Source organism: Cyanistes caeruleus, chromosome 1 (assembly GCF_971803275.1).
Source record: "Cyanistes caeruleus chromosome 1, bCyaCae1.hap1.1, whole genome shotgun sequence".
In the NCBI taxonomy this organism is placed as follows: domain Eukaryota; kingdom Metazoa; phylum Chordata; class Aves; order Passeriformes; family Paridae; genus Cyanistes; species Cyanistes caeruleus.
In genome coordinates, this window is record NC_141701.1 from 9,725,546 (window position 1) to 9,741,002 (window position 15,457).

At 38.6% G+C, this 15,457-nt stretch overlaps 1 protein-coding gene across 2 annotated transcripts in view; it reads left to right on the forward strand.

The window, feature by feature from the left end:
* The window catches only part of ADCY8 (adenylate cyclase 8), a 118,213-nt gene extending 103,971 nt beyond the window's left edge, over positions 1–14,242 (forward strand). For both annotated transcript variants that reach the window (XM_086879067.1, XM_086879073.1), the window contains 5 exons: positions 217–375; positions 4,049–4,195; positions 9,777–9,869; positions 12,004–12,118; positions 13,667–14,242. In XM_086879067.1, the coding sequence (XP_086735193.1) occupies positions 217–375; positions 4,049–4,195; positions 9,777–9,869; positions 12,004–12,118; positions 13,667–14,154 (1,002 nt within the window). In that variant the 3' untranslated portion in view covers positions 14,155–14,242. The remainder of the gene's footprint in view (positions 1–216; positions 376–4,048; positions 4,196–9,776; positions 9,870–12,003; positions 12,119–13,666) is intronic.
* The last annotated feature ends 1,215 nt before the right edge of the window (positions 14,243–15,457 follow it).

The window sequence follows — 15,457 nt, forward strand, 5'->3', positions numbered from 1 at the left end:
GACAAATATTATTTTGCTCATTTACTCTGAGAGTCTCACTGTACATAAGGCAAAGAAATAATCTCTTTTTCTGAAAAGAAAATCAAATTGTTTCAGAAATCTTCAGCAGCACTTAAGGTGGTTATGAGGCAGGAGAAGCCTGCCAGGATGGCAATACAATCCCAACTCTTATCTTGTCAGGTTTTATTTTTGCCTTTTTTCTTTCTGAAACTACAGCTTGAATACACAGCAAGGCTGGATTTTCTGTGGCGTGTTCAAGCAAAAGAAGAAATCAATGAAATGAAGGAGCTGAGGGAGCACAATGAAAATATGCTACGGAACATTTTGCCCAGTCATGTTGCCCGTCACTTCCTGGAGAAGGATCGGGATAATGAAGTATGTGTCAGGTTTCTGATATTTTTGTCTAATTAGTAAAAGAAAAGTAGATCTGGCAGGAAATTGTTGAAACTTATTTCTTGATAGGATTCACTGCACAAACACTGCCAATATTTGGTGTCTCATCAACACTGAAAAATAATCATGTTTTGTAGTAAAGGTTCTAGGACCACATCTGGAGTGATGTTTCCATGGTCAGACTCAGCAGCAGGAAATATGTGGGGCACACAGAGAGAAATTTTAGCAATAATTCACCAAGATGGTTATGGGATTGGGTAACACATGAGGAGAGGCTGAGAGACCTGAGATCATACATCTTTAAGAAGAAAAGACTGAAAGAGCATCTCATTGTTGTCTTCAAGTACCAAATGAGTGTTAATAAAGAAAACATTATTAGGGGTCTGGAACATCTCAATTATAAGGAGAGGCTTGGGAAGAGGAGTCTGAGAAGGTGTCTCATTAATGCATTTGAATGTCTCCAAGGCAGGTACCAAGAGGATGGTGCCAGGCTCTTTTCAGTGGTGCCCAGGGACAGGACAAGGACCAATGGCCATAAATTAAAACACAAAATGTTGCTCATTCCTCAATATGAGGAAGAACTGCTTTACACAGGGGATGGCAGAGCCCTGGAAGAGGCTGCTCACAGAGGTCATGGAGTCTCCCTCTCTGGAGACATTCCAAACCCATCTGGATGCATTCCTGTGCAACCTGCTCTAGGTGACCCTGCCTGGGCAGGGAGTGTGGCCTGGATGACCTCCATAAATCCCTTCCAACCCCAGCATTTCCACAATTCCATGGTTTGTGATTCTGTGAAGGCAGAGCAGGGCTCAACCCTCAAATCAAAAGGTCTGTGAAAGACTTGATCTAATTGGTCCTGCTATGAAAGCAAACTGCATTAAATGAGATTCAGAAGTCAGTTCCTGTTTACGAGTCTATGAAAATCTAGTATTCAAGTCTATGAAAACCTATGAAATTCATAAAAAAAATGTGAATTTAACAGAATGTCTGTGCAAGTTTATGATAGCCCAGTGTTGCAGAAGTATTATTAGAGCCCTGACAGTGACTATGGAAGGAACAAGCTGCAGCAGACCTGTGGCTCTCATATCTTCAGACACAAGAGAAAATTTCTGTCATTTCATATTGGCCCTGAATTGCCTGTTTGTGGCAAATAACAAAACACCCATTTCAGAGACATAGTTTGTGGCTGTGTTCCTAAAAAGTGTTTGCAGTAACAAAGAAAAGCATGATAATGGAGTGTCTGAATATCCCTAAAATTAAGTTTGAAGATGGATAAAGGAAAGTCCAGAATTTGTTTCTGAAAGCAGCAGTAAGTCACTTATTTGAAGTAAAGTAAATGCATATTATAATATTATATATATATTAAGGTACTGTATGATGAAATTAGAATTTTTTCACATAATGTTGGAATTATCTTTTATTATGGGAAGAAATGTTGCAAGATTCACTTTGCCAGCACTGATATATCTATTGATTGTGCAGCAAAAAGGAATTAAGGCTACAATTTTCTGTTGTTCATTTTGGAAATGGATGTAGCCAGACGAATTAGACTGCACAATGAGGAATCATTGTGTCCTGATTTCAAGTATCACCTGGGGAAGGATGACACAATGAGAAGCCATAAGAAGAGGCACTTTAGAAATCACTCTTGAGAAATTTTACACTCTGCGGGTATGAAAGTGCCACAGAAGCCCTGCTATGCACATGAGAAAATGTGAGACTGAAAGTAACCAGGTTAAAATGTTTCATTGCAAGTGCAGCAGACCTTGATACCAACCAAGAGTGTGCTCTGGCATGTCTGTGCTATGGATTTTCAGGGAATGAGTTTCCCATCTTACACTTTCATTCACGTACAGTCACATGCATAATAATCTGCAGAAGCAAGCAGATGCCCCATGGATCACTGCTGATGCTTCAATAATTTGCCACTGAATTAAATTCCACCACCCCTGCTTTTTGTAAGGCAATTTCCAGAGTAACTATACTTGGGGATGATTTATGCATGAGCTGGCAGACAGTAAGATCTACCAGATTTCAGTGCAATCAATCCTGCAGTTCATGTCTAGCCATTAAGTTAATTTCTCTGCTCTCAAAAAAATCAATTCCCAAATGTGTACTGTAGAATTTTCTTATGGATGTATTACTTCTGTTCTTATGCTTCTTACCAAAAATAGAAAACTGGAGCAACTGAAGGCTCAGGCAGTTGTTTTCTATCTTCATGATCCAAGTCAAGAATATGGCTGAGTTTATTCATGCTTCTAGCACACATTGTCAAATCTTTCGTAAGTGTCCACGAATTAATGTGTGCATAATTTTTCTATACCCACAAAAGGAAATAAGAGTGTTCTTAGAGTATGGCTTCCATGACCCTGAAGATGCTTTTCAGTGAAAGAAAGGGTGAGGGCAGGAAGGGAATCAACCATGTTTTCTCAGTCAGAGCTTTGAAGTGACTTTGAGAACTAGAATTTCCCACTTTTACTCTAAGACGCATTGTAAAAGAGCCTGGATAAGCAGAAGCATTATCAGCATAGCAAAGAGCAGAGCAGAGGTTCAGGATGTTTTTCTAGGAAGAAGCAGGATGAAGAAAGAAGGGCCTGAATTGTTCGTGTCAAGTGGCTCACAACCAGCAATAAATCTTTTCATCGTGAAACCGAAACATTAAATTTCTTCAAACCACTAACAAGAGAAAAGCCACTTTGAGAAAAAAGTACTTCGGGTCATAATGACACAAGAAAGGCTCATAAACAGATATGGAAGTGTCCACCAAACTACAGAAGTTGAAAAAGAAAAAGGAAAAAGAAATCAAAGGAGAATACATATGATGGTGGTATATTAGCCAAAAGAAAAGCATACCAAGAGTTGTGATGGCACTCCTTGGAATTCTTACAGTTGAAATTATTTTTTTTTTCTTGAAAATTAGATTTTGATGAGACAAGAACTGTCCACATTTTCACATGTATAATTGCACCAGCCCCTCCATAAATAAACCTGTAATTCAACACCAGAGTGAATTATATGAATAATGTAAGTGGGAGCTTATTTCAGGGCATACTTTATCCTAGTAGCCTTGTCTGACTGATCCCTCATAAGCTTCTTTCTGTCCTCCACAGTAACTCTATTATCACTCCCACTTCTGTTTCTCCCTCCTTTCAAATCCTAAGAGCAGGAACATCTCCCAGAGCCAGGTAACCAAAGAGCTCCACAGACACCTTAGGGGAACCAGAGTTTACTGGAGAGTAAGGCTTTCCTGAGAACTTGAGAATAAACAAACTTATAAAGAGCTGCAGTAGTGTGAAGTAGAAATTATTCACCAGAAAATGTGATATGTGGTATTTGTACTTGGCAATGAATCTTTCATGTCTCCAAGACATTCCCCATATAAATCAAAAGCAACATTTCTATTTCACTTTTGCTGGTGTAGCTCCTTGACCTGAGAAGTGAACAAGCAGGCATTCAAAGAAAGGTAAAACCCTGCATATAATCTTCAATAAAAACATTAAGAGCTATCAGCCTCCTCCTGTTGGACCTGGCTAAGCCTTAATATACTAATGCCAACATCAAATGTTAAGGTATTGTGCATGGAAAAATAAAGAAAATTATTTTAATTGCTGCCAATTACATGTTACCACTTCATTTTTCCTCACTGTTTTTTTAGGAATTATACTCTCAGTCCTATGATGCTGTTGGTGTGATGTTTGCTTCTATTCCTGGATTTGCTGACTTTTATTCCCAGACTGAAATGAATAACCAAGGAGTAGAATGTCTGCGCTTACTGAATGAAATCATTGCGGACTTTGATGAGGTAATACCAGCAGTATTAAAACCTGATAGTATTTAAACTATGAGTTTCCAAATGGCAAATATGTCATCCTAAATTATCAAATTTGGTGATTATTTTGTTTCCAATAGTTCTCTGATTTTTTTTTCTCGTATTACAATTATCTGGTTTGCTTTTTTGCCCTTCTTCCTGCCAAATATTGATCTGAATGATCTAATGTGATCGAGATGGAAAGCAATATTCAAGTATAAACATCTATAAAATCACAAATCTGAACCAGAGTATCTAAAAGTAGAAAATAGTTCTGTAGAAGAAAGAAGTATGAACATATCTACAACTGTTCTGGAAAACAGTGGTCTAAATACAAACAGGTAAAGATGTTGCTTTAAAGGTGTTGGTTGAATGAACTCAATGAACACCAAAGGGTAAAACAGTGTCCAGTTAAAAGCAAAGCACACAGCTCAGAAGCAAATATTAGGTAGAGAATGAAAGGTGGTGGTGATATACTAACTGAGGAGACTTTTCTGGTTAGGAATTTTATAGAGACATAAATGAGGTTCAGCTGCTTGTTTCACTGACCAATTCAGAGGTGAAGAGTTTTTTTGTTTTGATTTTTTAATGGAAAAGACACAGAAAGGAAAAATAATTTATATAGGTATTCTGTCCAGTTAATTTCAGAAAATGAGCTGAGGAGTGGGCAAGATAAAAAAGAGGAGATATATCCCCAATGTAGATATTGATAAGCGGAAGCAAAGAAAATATGGTAAATGAAGAGGAAGTCAGGAGAAATTTGCACACTCTGCAAAGAAATTTGTAAGGAAGCTTAGACAGGTGGTATCATGTCCTGAAATGAGCCCAAGAGGAATGAAGAAAGGAGACAAAGCATGGGCCAACAAAGAGCTTTAAAAAATTTCAAAACCAGGAAGGATGAAAAAGCACTGCCAAAATTACCTAGCAGAGAGAATTTTAACCTCTATGCTGCAGGCAGTTTTCAGGAGTGTGTAGCCCTCCTGAGCTCCCTGAGGTAAAAATAGAATAGGAACAACTTCTACTTATCAACTAGATTGGACCTATGCACCAGACTGCAATGGTCCAGATAGAAAAGGGAAGTAAAAAATATGGTATCATTGGTCTGTGACTTCCATCCTAGGCACCTGTGTGGGGAATGAGTGGTCGCTCATAAAGATTGTAACAAGGCTAAGATTACTGACACTAAAATTAAGTTTATCCATAAAATTAGTGAGATACTAAAACTACATTTTGGAAATAGAATAATTCACAGGGAATGCTTCCCTGTGCATTTTAACAGAGAACAAATTTTTCCCTCACGAGAAGAACTCTTGTCACCTGCTAAGTTCCTGCTCTGCATTCCCCATGGGTATAAATGCCTACTTCTTTCCTCTAAGATATAGCACAGCTATCAGCATGCTTCTTGATTAATAGTTTTGTTTTTATTTCCAGATCTGATTAAAATGATTACCACTCAAATTAATTCATAGCAATAATCTTTGCATTAAGATATTTTGTCATGCACATTCATGTAATCTTCACAACAAAATTCCTTTGCTGCCGTGGCAATTACTGAAGACAAGGTTTTAATCAAAACCCTAACACAATATTACTCTCAAGGCCCTAACACCTTCTCTGTAATTAATAAAAGACCTAATTAAAGACTGTATTATGTCCCAGACATGTTTAGTTGAAGAATAGGTATGTTCTGGGTATAGGTGGCAAATGAAATGATGGGATCCCCTGATGACTGCTAACCCATCTGCAGCATGGTCGTGTCATTAGTTTACTCTAAGCAACCTGAAAGGTGATATGCCAGACAGAACAACTGAAGGGAGTAACTTTATCCATGGAAAAGGAACCAGAAATCATTCCAGGTGCAATGTTTCTGTGTAACTATTGACTGACACTATACAATGTCACTATTCCTTCTTTTTTTTCCCCTGTGTTCCTTGACAAGATTGCCTGCTGTTCCAACAGAGCCCCGGGAGGAAAATGCAGATGTGCAGCTTGAGAGCAGAACAGCTCTGTTATCCACAGGGAAACTCTGCTTCTCAGCATCAAGTGAACACCTCTGGAAAGATGCCCCAGTGTAGAAATCTTAGCACAGGAGTGTAAGATAAAGGGACCTGATGCCATTTGATACGTCCTAGGTGGTCTGGGACACCCACATGGGATTGTCAGCTCCCATACTGCATTGTCAGGAAACTCATGCTCTGGACCAAACCACCGCAGGTTTCCTAGGCAAGAGTACTCCAGATCACACTGGACATGTATGTTTAGACAACTGAATTGAGTTCCTAAGCTCAGATCAGATTCTAAACTGTGAATTGTCTCTTTTCCTTACAGAGATAATAATATTAGAGATGATCTGTCTACAGGGCCAAAATTATGCTTCCGAATGGAAGCCGTGGTAAAAATACAAATTGACCTGGTTTGGAAAATGTGATAGGTACACAAGAAGGAAATCTGGGTTATTTCGGCTTTTAGGGGGTTTTCCTTGTTAATTCAACACAGCAAGGTTACAGTCTGGATCTGCTACTTTGTTTTCCATGTAATAAATCTATGTTAGAGGGACGAAGCCAGTTATGAAAGTATACTAAATAAATAGCCAATGTTAGAACCTGTCACTGACACCTGCATGGGGTAGGTGCCCACAGAGGAGTCAGATTGTGACTGGGTCTTTCTTAGGGAGTGGGAGAATGTGGTCCAAAAGTCAGTTTTGAAGAATAGGGTGTTCACTATTGTCAAAATACAGCCTTCACTCAGTTGTTCTTTTTCCCTCATGGTTCATAAATGTTTTCATTTCCAAATTGTCCAGTCTCCCTGCGAGCTGAGGCTGAACAGGAGGTGCTAGTTTCTGGACTGGCAAAAAGAAACATATATGAACATTGAAAACCTACTTTTACAATTACCTGCTTTTTATATGACTGTAATTCTAAGACACTTACAGGGCTAAACTCCCTTTCTTAGAGATGTTAGACCAAAAAATTAACATTATAACAATTCAGCAGATATTATGAGTCTTGAAGGAATTTTTTTTAAATGTAATATTCTTTCTAGGCTTTTTTATCTGTCATTTTTGTATGTTAATGTTACAGTTGGGATTTGTGTTTTCAGAAGAGCTTTCTTCTTCACAGATTCTTTTATTTTTTTTTCATTTTATTTATCCTGCAGTAATTTACATAGTGTATATCCCAACAGATATTGATCTGTTCTGTTGCCACAGGCAGAGGTTTCAACACTGGATCCTGCTTTCAGAGTCTTTGATTACATTACAGTTGTGTGCCATGTCTTGCAATATTCTTTTTTGTACAGTTTTGTACATATGATCCCAGGATCTGACCTCCACACAACCTTGGCTGTACATGAATTGCAGCATCAAGCCATTAGTTTCTTTTTGGCTACAAACCACATTCTAGTGTTTGAAAATGTGTCCCTGGACTATCATGTTAAATTTGCAGCCTATTTAAAATGTTTTAACAAATGGCAGCTGATTTAGGACTAAGTTGGAATATTTTTCCCCAGTATCAAAATCCATCATCCTATCATACCATGAAGAAAGTAATTAGTAAATAGACATTAGCTGAAGAAGGAAAGAAGCTATTGAACAGGCCATATAAAGTAGGGGAAAAAAAATAAACAAACAGGAGGTTTGGAAGGAATAATGAATGAGGAAAATACCCATAACTTGGGAGCATTTTTTCTAAATTGCATCACAGCCAATGTTGGTTTTTTTTCTTTCCTAAAAAGAGTAATTTTAGATATTTATTATAAATTTTAAATTAGTGTGCCGTTTGCTGTTGCTTCCAGCAGCCATCTGGAAATGAAAATATGGGCTGTTTTGAAGCAAGACCATTTTCTCCCCTTGCCCACACACATGGTGCTCTCAGACTGCTCACAGAGGCAGAGCTACAAGAAACAATCTTTTTTTTCCTTAAGAGAGCAGTTGGAAGAGCTGCCCCTGCAAGAGGTAAAGGTACACAATGGGCTCTTCTGGCAGTTTGAAGAAAAATGAGAAGCAGGTCAAATCTTTGGACTTTCCTGGCTTGGACAGGAGCCAGTAGCCATATGGCTCAGTATTCCCTACGTGCAGGGCTGTGCAGCCTCCCATCAGAGACAGATGGTGCCATATCTGCACACCAACAGCAAAGCTTCCACGGCCCCGGCGCTCCGGCTGACGGGCGCTGGGGCTGCTGCAGTGCCAGGGGATATTTCATATTATGCCTTTGGTATGTTTCTCCCTTTGAATGAAATAATCCCTTCAGTGGACAGGAAATTCCAACCCACAAGATGGAAAAAAGAATGCACCACAGGGTAGAAAAAGAAAGGGGAAAATATTTTTTTTACATTTTTGCCTGACCACAAAAAGACTTTTTTCCATTTAAACCCCAACTAAACTGAGCCTTTAGAATTGAAAGTTTGAAATTTCTTTTCTTAGTGAAGCGCTTTTTTTTCTCCCATGACTTTGTAACCATATTGATTTCTAAATTTATTAGATACCATACAGCTTATCACAAAGTTTCACAGGGTGTTTGGCATTAACACCAACAGAAAACATTTTCCTGTGATGAGGTGACTACTGCCCATATCCCACACTCTGTTGTCACTGACAGAATCCACATCCTGAACTCTGCTAAGGTCTTTCAAGGAATGTAACTGTCTGGTTTCAATTTCATGGAAAGTCTTAAGTTAAACCATAAATATGGACTTGGAATAGGGATCAAAATTTCACTCCCACTTAATTCAGTGCTTTAGTCACTCGACTAAATTTATTCTTCCTCTCCCAGATTCTCAATCTCACAAGTTCTTCATACCTACTTAACACCCATAGCTATAGCAAATTCCAAATAGATACAGGGATTTATCATTTCCCATTGGTTCTTGGAATTTTTGTTAGAAGGGGATATAAATAATAAACATATAGACTCAATGATCCAATGGACATGCTGGTGTCCAGTCTGACACTAAGTAGAGGGAAGTAGGGGATATAAGAGGACTTGGTCTCTTACAAGATTTCTGTGGAGGCATCTACCTCCATCCATTGACAGTGTAAGTTCATAGAATTTTTAAATGGTTTGGGTTGGAAGATCATCTCATTCCAACCCCCCTGCCATGGTCAGGAACACTTCCCACTGGAACAGTTTGTTCAGAGCCCCAACCAGACCAGTCTTGAATACTGGTCTCATCACTTTAATTGTTGCTGTAGAAGCACTTAATTTGCAAACTGAGTTCCTCCAGTAGAGTTTTAGAAACAATTTAAAGTGATCAAGTCTTCTATTCACACATACATACACAGTGATTTTGTCTTCACTAATATTCAGTCATCATACCTCAGGAAATGCAGAATTTAGATGCATTTCTTATATTATCCATTGTGGAATTTACCAAATAGCACAATTTTTCTTGCATGCACTCAGTGAGCAGATGATGCTCCAGGGTTCCAGATCAGTGTTCTCCAGAACCCAGAATAAATTGTGTGCCATGACTGACTGGAAGATACCACAGGCATAAAGACACATTCTCACATCTTTAGAAGCATTTTGTGTTAGGAATTACAGAAGTAACAGTATTTTTCTTTTTACCTATGTATTAGTTACTAGGTGAAGAGAGATTTCAAGATATTGAAAAAATTAAAACAATTGGCAGCACGTACATGGCCGTGTCAGGATTATCACCTGAAAAACAGGTAAGAGGAGAGTTTTATTTAAGAAGCTAAGCTTTTGATTATTCTGACCATTCATATTCAAAAATAAAAGTGTTATCTTTATGTTGTTCATAAAACTTGTTTTGCTAAAATAAAAGAGACATTTGGGGTTCCTGGCAGACAGCAGTTGCACTTCTTGATGAATTGAAATGCCATCTTGTGCTTGGAACAAGAACCATATGGATTCTTTCCTCAAATTTAGGTTTATAGAAGGAAAAAAATTTCCTTTCAGTCACACCAATGTGAATCCAGATCAGTCTCTATCTTCAGACATACTCTAAAGCCACCTCAGTAACTCAGAAACATGACTGACAACCTCCAATAATTGATGATGAGAGAGGATCTATTAACTGAAAGCATACTTAAGCAAGTGTAATGCTGCATTTATACTCTTTTTTGGTACAGCACTTCTACAGACATCATGATAACTATACATCAAAAAGAAAGCAGAAAGCAGATCATTGGTTCAACTGAAGAACAAGCAAGCCAAGCTGAGGGGATAAACAGTCACAGAGGACAGACACACAGTCACAGCCATAAACCTCACATAAGTCTGATGAGAGAAATCCATTCATAATTCCACCCAAGAATTTGCCTGGAAACAAATTAAATAAGACTTTAAAATACATCCAACAAGAAGTCATCTGTTGCTGAAATCTGTTTTTTTGGCAACTGGTGCCTGTCCCCAGGAAGAGCAGCACAAAAGGGGTGGGAATCAGATTTGCCCACATTGATCACAACTTCTGAAAAGCAGATTATCGTGAGCTTTATAAACCAGAAAATTTCCACTGTTTGTTAAGAATACATTATAAAACACATGGAGTGTAACTAGCTGAGCATCTCCCACCTACAGAGTAAGTAGTGATGCTGACAGTTAGAAATCCATAAAACTAGATAAGCATGGGATTTTTGATTGTCAAAATGCTTCTGTATAGACACAAGCAAAGAAGGATAGAGCACCAGGGAGATAGTTGGTTATAGCTACACATCTCCTAATCACTTCCTTTGACTCTTGATGGAGGTAAAAATTCAAAGGAAGAAAAGCTTCCACTGCCTTTCCAAGAATGATTAACTCATCTCTTTTCTTGAACTATAATAGCTTAATGGAATTTTAATGGATGTTTTAAATATACTTGTCATACGTACATGTCTGTCACCTTGTCAGCACCTAAGAGGTGCAGGCTGCTGAGGGAGGCTGGCATGCTGTGAACAGAGTGAGGATAAGGACCAAGCATGGTGTGAAGAGAACAGGATGATGCCAAGGAGATGCTCATGTTCAGTATAAAACACATAGCATGATGAAAACTGCAAAGGGCTCGACTGCATGACCAAGGGAGAGACTTACAATCCTTTGTACTAAAAAATGGAAATTTGAAGAAATAATTACCTTGCTTCAGAACAGATGACAAGACATCATACAATCATTGGGGCAAACCCACAGGTGTTCTTTACTACGCTGCCTCCCTTGAGGGTCCCTGCCCCTTCATCTGTTCTGTTGGTGTTCTGGGAGAACTGAAACCTACTGCTGGTCCCCATCTGTATATCAACTGTATATCAAGGGAGTGACTTGCCTGCCCTAGGCAAAGGCAGTTAATGAGCTACAGAAGAGCCTTTTCTCTCTTCCTTAACCAACCCAGATTGCCTGGTTTGCCCTGTTGTTCCTGTCATCATTACATCTCTGAGAGCACTTGAATTGATGCTTTTCCTGGTGACAGTTTCAGCAAAGGACAATTACACATTCCTCACTTCTTTCACTCTAATTCTGGCTTATGTGGGTCATCCCTTGTTCTCACTAGATTTTGACCCTTGAATCTGAGCAATCTCAATCCTCTCTATACTTTCTCAGCCATAGACATTCTTCACATGCCTTGTTAATTCCCGTGATTGCCTGTCAGATTGTTGACAGAAAGTTACTTTCTCTGGCCCTTTAAGCTGTTCTCTATCCAGTTATACAAGTAGAACATAATGGTAAGCATTATCATTATTAGCAGCGTACTTCTCTCTAGTACTTCTCTCAACAGAGGCTAGATTCCAAAACTTGGTACTTGTAGGGATGGGTGACAGCTGGGAAAATGCAAAACTTTATTAACATATTGTTGTGTAATATTTTCCTCAGCAATGTGAAGACAAATGGGGACATTTGTGTGCCCTGGCTGACTTCTCCATAGCTCTGAATGAAAGCATCCAGGAGATCAACAAGCATTCCTTCAACAACTTTGAGCTCCGGATTGGTAAGCGTGGTTCAAACACCAGAGTTAAAATGGGGGTTTGTCTGCAAGGATGCAACTCCACTGAGGGCACTCCAGGAACATGGCAAGGACATGCTCAGATTAGGAGAGTCCAAATACTGTATCCTCTGTTTTCAAATTGACTTCAACAAAGTCAATTTGAAAGTCAGAAATATGAAATACTCCATTTGCAGAATATAGGCCCTTATTTGGGGATTGTAGGAGTTCAAAGTTTCAGTGAATTGTGAATGCAGAAACATAATTAATTTACTGCCTTTAGTAAGTCTGGTACTAAGTAGCCATGGATATAACACAGAAAGTGAACAGGACAACCCTAGATCCAACACTGACACTCACACAGTCTCTAATTAATCTCCCCATATAATATTCTTCTTCAGTAAAGGGACAAAAGTAGTTTCTCCTAAACCCTGGGAACAGTATTTCTATTTTTCACAAGAGTTGAATTCCATCTCTAACATGACCAGTGGCAGCAGCTCTGAATTTTTGTGATGGGTAAGCTATTGCTCTGGATGGAATATCCTGCATGGCTAGTGGGATGGGACATAAAAAATGGCCAGAATATATGGCACAGAGCAGGAGTAAATTTTGTGACTTCTCCTGCTGACTGGATCACTGGCCAAAACAAACATAAAAAACAAACCAAAAAACACCTGGAAGGGACATGTCTTTTATCCTGTCATAGAAAAACTGAAATATATTCATCAGTCACAATATGGAGGGTCACAGCATCACTGTCTGAGCTGCACTTCCCAAGAGTTTTGAAGGCAAAACACACGGTTCCCAAGATTTCTCAAGGAACAGGCTTAGTAAGTGTGGATCACACACAAAGATTTCATAGAGCATGAATGCAAGAGTATTTGATAATATTTCTATCATTATTTTAAAAATAAAAATCTTTAAAAAAAGAAAAAAATCCTAAAAAACTATAATAATTTTCCAAAAGATATCTTACTAAAAGATTTACTAAAAGATATCTACTAAAATTATTCTTAAATCACTGTTATAGAAAAAAAAGAAAAAAAGCTATTGCTTGTCTTTTTAGGCAACAATTTTACAAAATGCAGTCTTTCAATAACTTCACAGAATGCTTTAATATTTTCACTTCATAGAATATAAGAATGCAATTTCTTGACCGTATAGCACTAACAAGGTCTCCCTCAACAAGTATAATTCCAGAAATCTTTCCTACTATCTGATAATAATTTTTCATCAGCTTTGGCAATAATGTGCAGAATACAAATGAAATAGAAGTATTGTGATTCCACTGACATGGGAGTCCCATAAAATAACCCTGTTGGTATCCTTTTTCAAGTTTTCTAGCTTTTCCAGATTTTTTTTGTTTGTTTGTTTGCTTAATTTCTTTATATGTGCACCTCTTTTTTAAGTCTGGAGATAAGTGTATCCGAACCAGGCTTCATCTGGTTCTTAAGTGAAAATATGAGTTTTAGTCATTATTGTATTGTAGTTTGTCCTCTCTTTTTTTTCTCTTTTTCTTTTTGATTTTCTATTTTTTATTTTTTTTTTAATTAGGGATTAGCCATGGCTCTGTCGTAGCAGGAGTTATCGGTGCTAAGAAACCCCAGTACGATATCTGGGGCAAAACAGTGAATTTAGCAAGTCGAATGGACAGCACAGGTGTTAGTGACAGAATCCAAGTGCCTGAAGAAACGTATCTGATCCTGAAGGACCGGGGATTTGCCTTCGACTACCGAGGAGAAATTTATGTCAAAGGTATCAGTGAACAGGAAGGAAAAATCAAAACATATTTTCTTCTAGGAAGAGTTCAACCAAATCCTCTAATCTTACAACCAAGAAAACTGACTGGACAGTATTCATTAGCAGCTGTTGTATTAGGACTTGTACAGTCTCTTAACAGGCAAAAACAGAAACAAATTCTTAATGAGAACAATAACTCTGGAATCATAAAAGGACATTACAACCGGAGGACTTTGCTCACTCCCGGTGGATCTGAGGCAGCAGCCCAAGCAGAGGGGGCTGACAAAACTGAATTACCATAATCAGCATTGTTTGTGGGGTTGTTTTTTGTATTTCTTTTATATATAAAAATAAATATACAAATAAAAAGGGTTTAATTTTTTTTAGAAAGCGTGTGATTTTTATTTTTTACTGGTGTGGTATTTTGGTGAGATTCAAATTCCTATATTTTAACAAAAGGTGTCAGCATCTCTCCTTTACCAGCTGTGGTTAACCCCTGAATGTCCAGATACAGTCGGTGTAGGCCACCACTCTGCTGGGTTATCTACCTGAAGAAAGGGGCAAGAATAAACCACTGACTGGAGGGATTTAGAACATGGTTTGTGTAGGCAGCTAATGATGGCAAAAGGAGGAATTACTGTCCACATTTTTCAGATGAAAGCAAAACAAAAGGAGGTTGAGTAGGTTCTTCTCACCTTTAATTGCTTTCAAGTAGATTTATACAATCTAAGGTGGTTGTCTCATCCCCTTTTCTCCAATACATGAAAAATACAGCTGAAGAGTTTAAAGGTGTGTCACCCACCCAGGTATGAGGGTCTGGAAGACAGAAGAGATTAATCTTGTCCTAAACTCAGTGATTCCACTGAGCTCACTCTTAAAATAGACTAAGGTGTCCTCCTCACAGGTGGGTGACTGCACTGTAGATAAATTGTATGTTGGTGTCCAGCTGACCTCTTGCACCCACGGCAGGACGTCAAGGCTCTCCTGTGGGCACTCTGTCACTTCCATCAATCCTGTTTGGAGGGCTTAAACACACTGTGATGTCTTGACTGGTCCACAGACAAACAGAAAACAGAGTTACACCTTGAATGACATGTCTGGAGCCTACAGCTGAATCAATTGTACAGTTAAACTATTCAGATTCTCTGGTGTTGTTTTCCAGAGCTTCTAACCCTGTCACCAGTCAGAGCTGTCACCAAAACAAGGGTTTTGTGAGGCTGTAAAATGAGTGCATGTTGAAGTACAGCAGGAGACAAAACTCACTGAGAAGCTCCCACTCAGTTGCCCCAAGATGAGGGAAAGCCAAGACTGAGAATATCCTAAATACTGACAGTCCTAGTGAGATGCTACAGGAGCACATCTCAGTGCTACAACCCTGCATCCAAAGGAGGTTAACTTTTTGGGGACTGGCTTATCAACTTCACCTTGGAAAGAGTAAATATATAGCCCAGGCCTGTATACACACTCGTGCCATGATTCACACTGGTCTGTAAATTGCATGAATGAACCTCTCATCAAGTGTTCTCAAAGGAGCTGGACTTGTTTCAGTAAGTACTATCTTTAAAGTGGATTAGCCTCACTTTTAGAACATGGCCAATTTGGCTA